The following is a 13,286-nucleotide window of genomic DNA, read 5'->3' on the forward strand; positions in this document are numbered from 1 at the left end:
CACCCGCGGGGCGGCCTCGCTTTGCTGCGGCGAGTCGTTTCCACGGCCGATTACGATACACGGCCTTCTCCCTCTCACGTCGCAGGCAAACCCCAGCCCGGTTTACTCCTCAGCGGTGGCCGCGCAGGTCTGAGCTGCTGCGGTTTTCTTTTACAGCGTTATTTTTGACCAGAAGTTGGTTTAATTCCCCGTTCTAAACATAAACTCACTTCTGGTTCCCCATCACCAGCTACAACCACGCAGGACGCTCAACCAAGTAGCAAAAAATGACACAATAATTCTGCGGTGAAATTACTGTTTGAATTCAGTCATAACAATTTCAATTACACGTACACTCTGAATTTCTCGCTTTAACAAAATTGAGAAGCTGGCAGTTTACTGCGCTCGTATTTATTCTCGACTCTGATAAATGTGCATAATTAGAACCGTTAAAAAAATCATAATTTGTATTTTAGAAAGATCCAATTGCTATGCCTTCACCAGAGCCTCCCCGTTTCAGTCTCTCCCGACCAGGTGTGTCTCCTGGGGCCTGTCGATGCGGAAGAGCAGCTCGGCGGGCAGAAGGTACCCCAGGTACTGCACACTGTCGGGGCTGGTGTCCTGATGGTAGTGTCCTCCTTCCCCATGGTGGCTGAAACAGTGGGTGTGCTCTACGCGCAGATCAAAGCCCTGTCACCAGAGAAAGGCCCGTGAACACGCATTCATGTGAACTGTGGTTAAAAGTCCTGGGATAGTCTCTCCTTTCTACTGCATATTTCCACGCATCTCAGAGCCTGCTCCAACCATTAAGCAGTGAAAACTTGCAAGATGCTTGTGAAACTAGTAGGACAAAAGAAGAAGAGCTGTACAAGGCTTTACCATAGGACATAAAACAGAAAAGAATTTAGAAAACCTGACAGCCCCCAACTTTTGGTGTCAATCTCCCAGACTTCCTTTTTTTTTTTTTTTTCTTTCCATTGGGATTAAATAAAGCAGTCACACCAAGGAAGCCCTACTGGAAATCAGAACCCCTTTGCACTGAATGCCACAGACCCATGCAATAAAGGGACAATCTCTACTCCAATTCTGAGAGCCAGCTTAGATGAAAATGGGAAGAATAGCGGATAAAATAAAACCTAGCATACTAAACCATGAGATCACCCCCACCAGTTTTATGTATCACATTCTATCACATATCTATATCACATATCCTATTTTATGGAATAGTTTAGGTTGGAAGGGACCTTTAAAGATCATCTAGTCCAACCCCCCTGCCATGGGCAGGGACATCTTCAACTAGATCAGGTTGCTCAGAGCCCCGTCCAACCTGACCTTGAACACTTCCAGGGAGGGGGCATCTGTCACCTCTCTGGGCAACCTGTTCCAGTGTCTCACCACCCTCATAGTGAAGAATTTCTTCCTTATATCCAATCTAAATCTGCTCTCTTTCAGTTTAAAACCATTGCCCCTTCTCCTGTCTCTACAGGCCCTACTGAAAAGTCTGTCCCCATCTTTCTTACAAGCCCCCTTGAAGTATTGAAAGGCCGCAATAAGGTCTCCCCAGAGCCTTCTCTTCTCCAGCAATAAGGTCCCCAGAGCCTTCTCTTCTCCAGGCTGAGAGGTGTTCCAGCCCTCTGACCATTTTCATGCCCCTCCTCTGGACCCACTCAACAGGTCCTTCTTGGGGCCCCAGAGCTGGATGCAGCACTCCAGGTGGGGTCTCATGACAGGGAGAATCACCTCCCTCAACCTGCTGGCCATGCTTCTTTTGATGCGGCCCAGGATACGGTTGGTTTTCTGGGCTGCAAGAGGATACTGATAAGTAATGCTATGGCATTTGAATGCCATCTTCTACTGTTGTCTCTGTAGCAACACTCAAACCCCAAACCATAGGCTTAACCGAGTGCTGTTGAGCTTGCAGTGGATACAGATGGGAGTAACCCAGCTGCATCCACTACACAAGTTGCATTGGTTCTGAATGGAGCAGCTGTTGATGGCTGTTTTCAAAGTACTCATCAGTTGATTCTGGGAAGATGCACACAATTTAGCCTTAGGCCAAAGGCTGCCACATAATGACACAATAAAGTCACACCCTTGAACATATCCAAGCCTACAGCATGTCTCATTTAACTCTGGAAAAAATGTTTTTTATATTACTTATGACTGCATTGTTATTTATAAAATAGTCATTTTCATCTATGTTTTCCTGGTTACTTTTAAATAGTCTTCCTATTGATGAACATCTTAATGGCTTTTGAAACCAGATTGTTTTTTATCCTGAATTGTTTGCTGTTGAATTTAGTGCTTGTGAAAGATGCCAGATAACTTTCTAGCATGAGGCTTTGCAGACTGTAATTTGCATCAGCAATTATAAGACACATGCCTCACATATTTCGACACAGCATTAGTAGAGACAGTTCTTATGAAAGTGAACTGCATGAACACATGGCTGAACAAGCTTCCATGCTCTTGACATTTCTCCTGGTGTGGCTGGCAGTGAATGCAAATTATGCTGTTGGGTTTGGGACGCAAACACTCGCACACTTGCAATTGGAACTGAACCATTAAGTTCAATCCACTGTGAACAGCCACTAGGTTTCAGTACAGATTGACCTAGCCTCAATTCAAACCAGTGACAGAAATGAGAAGCTTCTATTTAATCACAGCACCTCTGGAAGAGTTTAACACAATATATACACAATCCTGTTCTTAAAAGGAAAATCACATCCAAGACAAAATTCATTACAAGTCTCAGTTTACACTTAGAAATGAGAAAGAGACTCACTGGATCTCTGGAAACTATTACTGGCTGACAAATCAGTGGAGCCTTCATTTCAAAGAATTTGAGCCAGTTATTCACATCCTCATCAGTATTCAGAGGACAGGCAGAAAATTCTGGAGGCTACAGCAAAAGTAAAAGCTTTGTAAGTGAAAGGAAGACATGTATCAAGATACTTTTTCTCTAGCAACTTTCCTTCACTTTTCCCCTCCCCACTATTCTGTTCACATTCTTTCTTGCCTAAAAGAAGCTCACCAGTGCCCATTACTGTGTTTCTGCTAGAAATAGAAGTGACCATAATATTGCATCTTTCATTGCACCAGTAGTGGGAGAACTACTGAAGTGAGGATTATACTCCTGGTACATTTTAGAAGCTCAGTTATTTTAAAAAAGTCTGTTGTTTCTTATAACTATCATCTCAGTTCATGTATTTAATTTCAATTCATTTTACAATAGCTCTATAGTTCTTTAGCTGCCCATGGATTTCAAAAGAAAAGATGACGGTAATAAGGCCAAGTGACACAGCATCACTAGTTTTGTAACGTCCATTTTGTAATGTCAGCCTCTTACTTTAATACACTGCTTATACTAACAGTTTATGCATACATTTAGAAGTACAAAACAAAGTCAAGGCACTAGGATGTTACACCCTGATTTATATTTCTGTTTTCAGAAGGATGAAGAAAGTTCAATCATAGAATCATAGAATAGTCTGGGTTGGAAGGGACCTCTAAAGGTCATCTAGTCCAACCCCCCTACCGTGGACAGGGACATCTTCAACTAGATCAGGTTGCTCAGAGCCCCGGCCAACCTGACTTTGAATGTTTCCAGGGATGGGGCATCTATCACCTCTCTGGGCAACCTGTGCCAGTGCCTCACCACCCTCATAGTGAAGAATTTCTTCCTTATATCTAGAGTTATATGAATTGAGAACAACTTACCATGATGTGAATCTTTGCTTTCCCCTTCTGTATGATAAATGTACCACCCATCCCAACTGGCTTTTCTCCATAGTGTTTCTCTAAAATTTGTCTCAGACAAGACACAAAGTTAAGTTCCCCAGTTCTTCCATTGGCTTTCACTTCAATGACCTAGAGAATAAAAGTTAATTTGTCAGTGCTGTCTCCCGCTGCAACAGTCTGCAAAGGTCTGTGGAAGCTGCTCTGAAATTCTCCCAAGCTTATAACCCAAGATTACTTTTTGGAAATGTGAGTTTCCCTGCCAGCGCTGCTCCACTTGCATCCTTCCAGTACCTGACCAACTCTTTTCCTGACTTTCTGTTCAACACTAGCTTTGCCTGTGAAGGGTGCTGGGCAGCAAGTCATTTACTCATACACGAGACAACGATATAAGCAACCCCTTTCTGTCCACCAGCTGGCTTCCACTCTGTTATAAAGAAACTCTTGGAAACTGAGAAGACTGCTCAATTTCCATGCAGTAGGCAGGTTTTTGACTGCTCTGCCAACACCTCTTTGTGCTAGCTGTGTTGGGGGAAGCACTTCTACAAAAAACTAGACAAGTGCCCAGACCTGACTTACACAAGTACATTGTGCAACGATTACCTTAAATCACTGCTAGTTTGGACCGGATTTGGATGGATGATTTATGATGGAAAAGTTTTAGTAAACTAATACTTATCCCTCAAAAATTCAAATGCCTCTCTGTCTCCACCAATTCTTCCCCTCGTTCACCAGCATCAGTTCCTTATGTTTGGATATTTCTTTCATGGAATTACTACTTTACTATTATCACAGAAAACAGATAGGAGAACATTGAAACATGAGTTTCCCTTCAGTCACAAAGCTCTACAAGCAAAGTCATCTTTGATCCAAGTACATACCTTACCAGGTTGGCCCTCACTGGCATAAAGGTTGGCCAACAGCCCAAACTCACAGTCAGTATATTTACTGCTGTACTTCTCAAGCAGGCACCCTTTATCTGCAGGATTTATCTGAGCAATGTAGCTCCCATTTACAGCAGGCTTTTTTTCGCTCTTAGTTTGAACAATAGGGATAAGCTGAGAAAAAGAACGTGTAAGAATAAGTCAAGTAAGTCAATAAGAACATGTAAGAGTCAGTCAAACGAACAGAACTCACATAAATGCAACTTAAGCTTTGGACCACAATCCTAAGAAATAATCCCCTTCGTCACACAGCTCTGTCTCTCAGGATGAGGTCTGTACTGGTAAGAAAAATGCACTAATATTGTAATGTAATTGAAAACGCCAGAAAACAGTTTTACTTTTTCTGGACAGTTAAATTTAACGTTACGTGAAGATGAAAGCTAGTGTTAAAAAAAAAAAAAAGAAAAAAAAGTCTAGTCTAACCATTGAGATCTGAGGCCTGCATGCAAGTATTGGAATTCCATGTTGTCCTGGATTCGGCTGGGATAGAGTTAATTTCCTTAGGGAAAAGGACTGTCGTGGTTTAACCTCAGCTGGCAACTGAGCACCACACAGCCGCTCAGCTCACTCTCCCCCTGCCCCGGTGGGATGGGGGAGAGAATCGGAAGAGTAAACGTGAGAAAACTTGTGGGTTGAGATAAAAACAGTTTAATAATTGAAATAAAATAAAACAAAATAATAATAACAATAATAATAATAATAATATACAAAGCAAGTGATGCACAATGCAATTGCTCACCATCCGCTGACCGATGCCCAGCCAGTCCCTGAGCAGCGGCCCCCCCGGCCAGCTTTCCCCAGTTTATGTACTGAGCATGACGTCCCATGGTATGGAATGTCCCTTTGGCCAGCTGGGGTCAGCTGTCCTGGCTGTGCCCCCTCCCAGCTTCTTGTGCACCCCCAGCCTTCTCAGTTGGTAGAGCATGGGGAGCTGAAAAGTCCTTGACTAGTGTAAGCGCTACTTGGCAACAACTGAAACATTGAGAACAATCAACATTGTTCTCCTCCTAAATCCAAAACACAGCACTGTACCAGCTACTAGGAAGGAAATTAACTCTATCCCAGCTGAAACCAGGACATATGTAATGCTTTCTCAGTGTACAGTAACAACCACTATTACAGTGGCCCAAATTTAATGCTGAGATGGACTATCTCCCTCTGCCAATAAATGCATCAAAAGGAGATGGCAAGACCAGAGGTTTATGCTTAAAAAGCCTCCACAGGCAGTAGTTTTCGTCTCCCGCCTCTGCTGCAGGTGATCATTTTGTATGTAGCATCTTTAAAATTTACAATGGTAAAACAAAGCCATCCAAGAAGGCAAAAGACAGGGAGTATTTCAAAGGCATTTACCAGTAACTTTGACAAGCATTTCTAAATCTTGTCATTAAAACCTCTGGTCAGGTCTTTGTCAATCAGTTTCAAAAAATCATGTTTCTTGCACGCTTCAAAGCAATCACATGCTTCCTGGAGAATTACAAGTTAAAAATTAATCTTTAGTATCTCAGTAGTATGCACCTCATTGGATGGCACTCATCTCAATTCCTTCTAATGCGTTTTATGTGCTTTTGGCATGAATGGTGTTTATTAAACATTTTATTGTAAATGGGAAATACCCAGCATGATACTGCTCTACTATTATGATACTTCCATGAATTCATTGAGAACTATCACACTTATTTACTGACCTCAGCATTTACTCCAAGAATCTTAGATGAAGCAGCTCCAGCTCCAAGAATGAAAGCTCCAGGCAGCTCTATGTCTTTTGCAACTGTATTTAGATCGTAAACCTGCAAAAGAGAAACAATGCTTTGATTCTGGTGTGGTGCTCTGATTCAGAATTGTCATTCTGTTCACTGTAATCTCTGGATGAATTTAATTCAGAACACCCTCATTAGTATTTTGGATAATTATGTTGAACACAGTTTCTGAACAACACAACATTTGGTAGTAACAAATTGGGTACGTGTCCCTTTGTTTTCCGAAAGATAAAGTCTGCCTGTATGCTCCCCTGCTATTTTACCCAAAAACTGAATTATTGTTCTTATTGAAATTTATATTTATGTAAAATAAAAAATGGAAGGGAATACCACATAGAGACAGATGGGGTGAGGTGTCAGAAAGGAGGCATGATATTCTTGGAAAAGGACAGTAATGTGAATCCAGTGTTGGCCTGAAAATGCAAATACAGCCAGTTTTTATAAAGAAGCATGGCTGTGACTTGAAATCACAGGCATGCAGCAAGCCATGTATAAACATGCAGATAAGCCCTTTGTTTAGTAGTTCCTTCCATGGCTCCTGTCACAGATGGTATGTTTCCAAAACTATCTTGTATTTGGGGGCAGGAGAAGATGAACCATTAACCATGATATGCTATTTTTGCTATGATGTGTAAGGTTTCCTGACATAGTCTATGTTTAACACGTCAGAATCAATCTCATAAAACACTGAAAAGTAAGTCTCTTTCACAAGTGGAATCTTACAGTATCCGTTAGTCCTTAGTTTTGTTTCTATTTCAACAAGGTATTGCTTTTCTTTTGACAAATGTATTAAACCCCACAGCTACAAGAAAAACTCACTTTTTCTTTCTGTACAACAGGTATGAGGTAAGGAACACCTCCCACATCCGCTATTCTAGGCTTTCCACAGATTCCTGGAAGAATACAGCCAGTTAGCTTGGTAAAATATTTTTTCCTAATAATCTTAAATGAGCATGCAGTCTAACCCACCAAAGAACTGGTTCCTCAAACTTCTAAACCCCTTTGAGAGCACTATTTCCCGAGCATGCTTAGATAAAGTGTTCCACTATTAAGAAGTCCAAGGACAGTAAGCCCTAAAACGATTCACAGTAGGATTTACTGCTAGGCAACCTGTTGTAAAATTAACATTCTCTAAGCACAAAAAAATATTACAGGGGGCAACAACTGCCATTTGCCAGTTCTCCAGTAAGATGCCCTCACCACACAGTGGATACCCCCACTGGGACTCCACTTGCAAAATTTCAGCAAAGCTGGATGCCCAAGTCTCAGGACAATTCACCCCACTTGTGAAATTGGACATGTATTTTAAGAAGGGATGAATCACCTTCTGGAGGTGTTTCTTTCACTACATTGATGACAGAGGGAACTCAGATGAGTAGCACAGATGACACGTCTGTCTTCCAGACAGCTCATGTCAAAGAAGATGAATCCTACTCAGAATAAGACAGTTTCACTTCACCGACATACATGAATGGCAGGAATTTAAAAATGAATGGAAGTGTGACTCCTTAGGTTCAGATAGCGATTGGCACGGATCTAAAAAATTTCTCCATCTGGAAGATAACAACTTAATTTCAAAACGTTTTCAGTACACTAAATAAAGCTTATGAAATAAGTGAGTATTGCAATCATAGATTACGAAAAAAATTATGACAAGTACTTGGTAATGACTTGTCCTTGTTCATACATCAACTAGGAAGCAAATCCAGGAATAAAATATAGCTTTCCTCTCATGCATATTCTTTACCTGAAAAACAATTTAAACTCTCCCAACATCTTTAGAAGATCAAAACCGAGTAGGATCAGGTAGAAAGAACTGGAGAAGTCTTAGTGAAAGACAGGAATGCTAGGTTACCTTTAGCAGGAAAGTTGAAGGGTTCCTGAGTCAGATCAGGACAGTCTACAACAGAGACTTGAGCATCAGCGAAGTTTTCTTTAAGCCCTTTCTGCAACACTATAATAAAGAATAATGGCAAAGTTATTGACAATGAAAAATTACCAACAGTTTGACAAGTTACTAACAACAATAAATATATCTGTTCAGGCTTTATTTCAGCAAGACACATTAAAGGACTTATGCTTACCCTAAATAACTCCATTGATTTAAATGTTACTGTCTGTAGGCACTTGTTTCCTGAGTCAGAGCTTCAGAGAAGAGCAAAAGCTTGTTCAGATAATTGTTAGCTACCACATTAATTCATTTTAAGAATTTTAAAAACCTTTTAAATGAAATACAATAACTGACTGCTTCTAGTAGCACTAGAAGCAGCACAATGTGAAGTAACATGGGTAAACTTAAACTACATTCAGCAGTGGTTTTGCTTTACAAGAGCAGACAATTATGATCATGGTCAAATACCATGTGAGAGCAAAGGAGGAAGTAAGTTTTAGCTGAAGTGACAATCAGTTCTTTAAATATATTAGCCAGACTGTTTGCTATAGCTTGATTATAATCTCAAACTGTCTCTGCTGTCTGGAAACTTCTGCCGTCACAGGACATTGCCTGTCATGTTTATGTTCATGTCGAGATTTTCTGCCAAGTGCCACTGTCAGTACAAGACAGATAATGAATGATGCTGATGATAATCAACAGCCCCAAATCTAAACTTTTGGGTTTGCTTCATATCAATGTTTTTAGGCTCAGAACCTGCAAAGTGACTCAAACAACAGGGAGGATTCTGACTTAGACAAGTGCACTGTTTGGAAACAACTTCCAAACTTTAATTGAGTGTGGGATTGCCTTCACATACACTGCTTCAAATACTGTGTTAAAAGGTCCAAGTTCTTTCATGCCTGAGGGTCTGTTTTGACAGATGTCTCAAACTAAGGAACAGAAAATCCAGTCTGTGATCTCAAGTCAGGCAGTTCCTTATTTACTCAGAAGACTTTCCTGTGCCTTTGTTTCCTCCGGTCAGGATTTCAGCCATACCTTACTTCTCCAGAGCAGATTTACCAAGCTGTTGACCACAAGGGTCAGTAGAAGGTACTTGGCAGGTTTCTAAAAACATCTCAGTACCTTCTGGTAAGTGGAAAAGGACAATAAAAGGGCACTCCTCAAATTATACTCATGAGCTGAATAGCAACAAAATTCACAGCTTACAGGAGGTCGTCAGGACAGACAGCAGGGAAAAAAAGGGAAATTCTGCTTCGTGACTCATTTTTTCTGCTACTGTTTTAAGCTGTTCTACTGCAAGTATATGCTGTTCTCTGCAGAGCCCACAGGTCTATAGCAGCCCCGGCCTATTGCCCCAGCTTGACAGCTACTGGGTGAGAAAAGCACTGAGAACTACCCAGGGTATTGCGGGGACCATACTTTCTCAAAGCATGGAAATGTCAAACTGACACAGATTTGGGAGAGTGGCAGACTGAACTTGAGGACCCCTCTGAAAGAAAAAAAACCTTTAGTACATCTGCTGCAGGAGACAGACTGCCAGAAGGAATAATGCATTTCTACTAGGACAAGGAAAGAAGCTCATGAGCAGGTGGGTTGGACCAAATCACCTCCAGAGGTCCCTTCCAACCTCAACCATTCTGTTATTCTGAGTACATTTTGTGAAGGCTTTGGAAAGAAACAAACTAAATAAAATGTTTCCTGCAGCCTGGTTCTAAGGCAGTCACCGAAAGAGGAGCCAACTAGAGGACCTTACATGCTATACTGCATCTTGTCAGCTGTGTTTTGAGTAGTCCTGAAAAAGAAATAAATACTGTAGGGTAGAGGAGGACAGATGATCCCGTATGCGTAAATAAGTTCAGTCTGTAATTGTCAAACTTTCACAACCCATGCACAAATCTGCAAATGCAGCAGACAGTTTTAAAGCGTTTGAGAGCCTGTTTGTGTGCTTAAGTATCATTGGGATTTGAGGGAGGAGTCATTGTTTGCCTTAAGGAAATAATAGCATATAGAAAAATAGTGCTTTTCTTTACATCTCAGTGTGCTAAGAGCAGGAACATTCTGTATGTACTAGCTGTAGAAAGTTTTTGATAAGAGCTTTAAGATAAGTTTGAAGAGTACATTATAAGCTTGTAAAAAGTTACATGCAGCATGACTTACCCCCAGCAAGCTCCTCCAGACTTGGAACGTGAAAAGCAAATCTTTCGACTTTGGCCATTTCCTAATTGGTGCTGATTTCTTCAGGTAAGAAATTGCAATATACCACGCTGTAGGAGCGACTGATCTGTCAACAAGGATGATAGTTTAACGATTAAAACAGGCTGTTTTCAATATGTTACTTATTTTTCAATTTCACTCAAGAATACATAGACAACAGTAGAATTGTAGTTCTGCCATCAAAGGAAAGACTAACAGCTTCAATATTAATGTTAATTTTCTTATGCGCTTTGGAAGAAGATGTGTCTGTCAGCTCTATAGCTGGCTCAGAGCATTACATATGCTAGTCCTCAAGCTTACAACTGGCTGTAGGCAAAACACATCCTACGCTGAATCCAGTTCAAAAGACAGGTCAGGAGATTTATCTGTCCTTTGTAAGCCTGGAGTTATAATTTGTTTTTGAAAAAAACCTGGGCTTTTCTGAGCACCTTAGCTGCCTCCTCAGGTCTTCCCTACCTTAATGTTTACTTTTCCAGCATTGGCTATGGTGGACTTTCAACCACAGCTGTGACATGGTCTCCAATTGATTGTGGGCATGTGTTTCCCCTTCCAGAGGGGAACAGGCTAGCAACAAAATAGAAAACAACAGCAGCAAGTTCTGCAGTATCAGGCTCTGCACCCGTACAGAGTTTTGTTTGAACATAAGTATAAGAACCTCTTTACAAATGTACTATATTTCAGTCAGCCTTGCAACAGCAAAGTCAGCTACTAGGGCAAACCACTAGCTCAGGGCAGAAACAGCTGATTATACACTACCTATAAATCAGCCACAGCAATCATTAACTCCTTAGGCACATGCTTGCTGCACACAGCAGAAAAAGAAAATGGGTCCTACTTATCCAGATCTCAGGCCCCGGAGGAAAAAGCCAAAAACCTAATTACAATCCCAGACCTGACAGAGCTTTTGTTAGCAAGTACTATGATGTGAGCTAGCTGCTTATGTATACTTTTAGCTTCTATTTAAAAAAAATCCTAGCTTTTATGATTGTCAAAAATCATAACTGTCCTTATACCATCAGCCTCTCGAGTCTGCATAAAGGAAAAAAAACGAGCGGAAAAAAGAAATAAAAAGAGTTGGGACATCATAGCAGTCACCTAACTGAAGTCTTTGAGCTCAAAGTTCAGCCACCCCAAATTACTGCTGTACCAAGCAGTAGAGAAAGGGAGAAAGACAGCTACCTATGTATAGTAATTCTCGTCTTAGTTGGTCTTATCCATCTTCACAGGTGACTCCCTCCCTCCTCTGGCTGTGGAGGAGAAAGTAACAGGCTGGATTTGGCACCTCTGGTAGAAGCCTACTGTCAGATGGAGTGAATCATACCCAGAGACTTTAAGTGTACACCAAACACAAGAAAGGGAGTAATTAGTCAGAGAAAGAAAGTGAGAAGATGGCTTTGGCAGCATTGTTTTAGGTGATCTTCATCCCCTCAAGAACTTTTTGCCACGTCCGGAAGGAGGCTGTGCCAGCACTCAAGACACCAGTTGAAAAAGTCCTGAAACAGACTGAGAAGGCAAGCTAGAACTGCTGTTGTGCAAAGGGCAAAGGCAAGACTTGGACACAGTTCAAATAAGTAGGCTCAGATATAGCATCTAGACCATCACCTGCTGTTTAAAGGACAGTAGTCAGCTCCCCGCAATCAAGAAAGGAGGGAAAGACTGTGGGAAAAGCTCGATGTACCATAATAAACCCGATCTGATTGCTAGACAGTAGTCCTTACCGGGGAGGACACAAAAGAGAAGTAGATCCGCGAGTCACCACCACAAGGAGAGCATTCACAGGGGAGTTTGTGTGGTGTGGGGGAGGGAGAACCTGAAAGAAGACAACAGACAATTAAGATCCATCATGGAGGGGTGGAGTGACATTGAATTACTACAGAAGACTCTCAAAGAAAGAACACAAATGCTAAAAGGACAATAAGATTATTAGATCTGGGATGGTGCAACAAGAATGGAGAGAACAAGCATCTAAAAATACTTTAAAAGTCTATCTTTTTGAAACAGGAAGAAAACATCAGAGAGAGTAGCCAAGGGCCAGGACAATGCAGATGAAATGGGAACCATGATGTTAATGGGGTGGGGAGGGGGTTGTCTAGTATCATCACCTGAATTAAAACTAGTTTGGAGGGTAGAAGCCAGAAAGGAGAGGTTATAGGCAGGCTAGAGATGAGTCAAGGTGGCGGGAAAAAGAAATATCAGGGAAAAATTGAAGATGGCAGTCAGTGAGAGAAGAGAAATTTAGCGATGACACAAAGAAGAGCAAAACATCTACAGATGCATCCGCAAAGGTTGCATTCCTCAGCTGGGGCGACGTAAGGAGATCCCGTACGTGGCAGAGGAAGGCTGAAGGACAGCAGAGGCATCTGCTTGAGCGGCTGGGATTTGGAGAAGGGGCAAGGCGGGGCAAGAACAGGCGGGCCAGGCAAGACTGAGGTCCTTAGGGAGAGCATCCAGGGAGTCAAAGGCAGCAAAGAGTGCTGGAGCGAAGAAACACTAAAGCTGACACTGCACTTGGCATGGCTGCGAGAGGAAAGAAAGGATTATTCAGGCTGGAGCCGCCAGCTCGGGGGAGACTGGGCGGCAGAGGGAAGGACAGGCAGGACAGCAGTAACGAGAAGCCGACGGTGCAACGAGCAGCTCCTCGGAGTCTCACATCGAGCGGGAAGAGCGAGAACTCCGCTGTGAAGGGAAGCCCGGACCCTCCGGGCGAGGCGGGAGAGCGGTTGAAGGGGGAGACAGCCGGGAGCTGCCCCGCACTGCCCG

The 13,286-nt window shown here is 42.2% G+C and overlaps 1 protein-coding gene across 3 annotated transcripts; it reads right to left on the bottom strand.

Annotated features, from left to right (window-relative positions):
- Window positions 1-288: 288 nt before the first annotated feature.
- Window positions 289-12,333, bottom strand: CUNH11orf54 (chromosome unknown C11orf54 homolog). 3 transcript variants are annotated; one of them, XM_009282223.2, is made up of 9 exons: window positions 12,245-12,333; window positions 10,470-10,593; window positions 8,274-8,372; window positions 7,238-7,311; window positions 6,347-6,448; window positions 4,599-4,775; window positions 3,700-3,849; window positions 2,765-2,881; window positions 289-669 (listed from the first exon to the last, which is right to left on the bottom strand). In XM_009282223.2, exons 2-9 carry the CDS (start codon window positions 10,525-10,527, stop codon window positions 496-498), a joined length of 951 nt encoding a protein of 316 aa, XP_009280498.1. In that variant the 5' UTR covers window positions 10,528-10,593; window positions 12,245-12,333; the 3' UTR covers window positions 289-495. The 3 variants fall into 3 exon arrangements, with proteins under 3 accessions (XP_009280498.1, XP_009280505.1, XP_009280512.1); XM_009282230.1 differs by lacking the exon at window positions 12,245-12,333 and adding an exon at window positions 10,983-11,078; XM_009282237.2 differs by lacking the exon at window positions 289-669 and adding an exon at window positions 693-819.
- Window positions 12,334-13,286: the final 953 nt, after the last annotated feature.

Source organism: Aptenodytes forsteri, unplaced genomic scaffold (genome assembly GCF_000699145.1).
Source record: "Aptenodytes forsteri isolate BGI_AS27 unplaced genomic scaffold, ASM69914v1 Scaffold75, whole genome shotgun sequence".
Lineage (NCBI taxonomy): Eukaryota > Metazoa > Chordata > Aves > Sphenisciformes > Spheniscidae > Aptenodytes > Aptenodytes forsteri.

Coding starts and splice junctions, on each gene's coding strand:
- CUNH11orf54 (XM_009282223.2), bottom strand. CDS start 10,527: ATGGCCAAAGTCGAAAGATTTGCTTTTCACGTTCCAAGTCTGGAGGAG. Junction 4,776..6,346: donor TTCTTGGAGTAAATGCTGAG/GTCAGTAAATAA, acceptor TCTTTTTCTCAG/CTTATCCCTATTGTTCAAAC. Junction 670..2,764: donor TAATAGTTTCCAGAGATCCA/GTGAGTCTCTTT, acceptor CTCTGGTGACAG/GGCTTTGATCTGCGCGTAGA.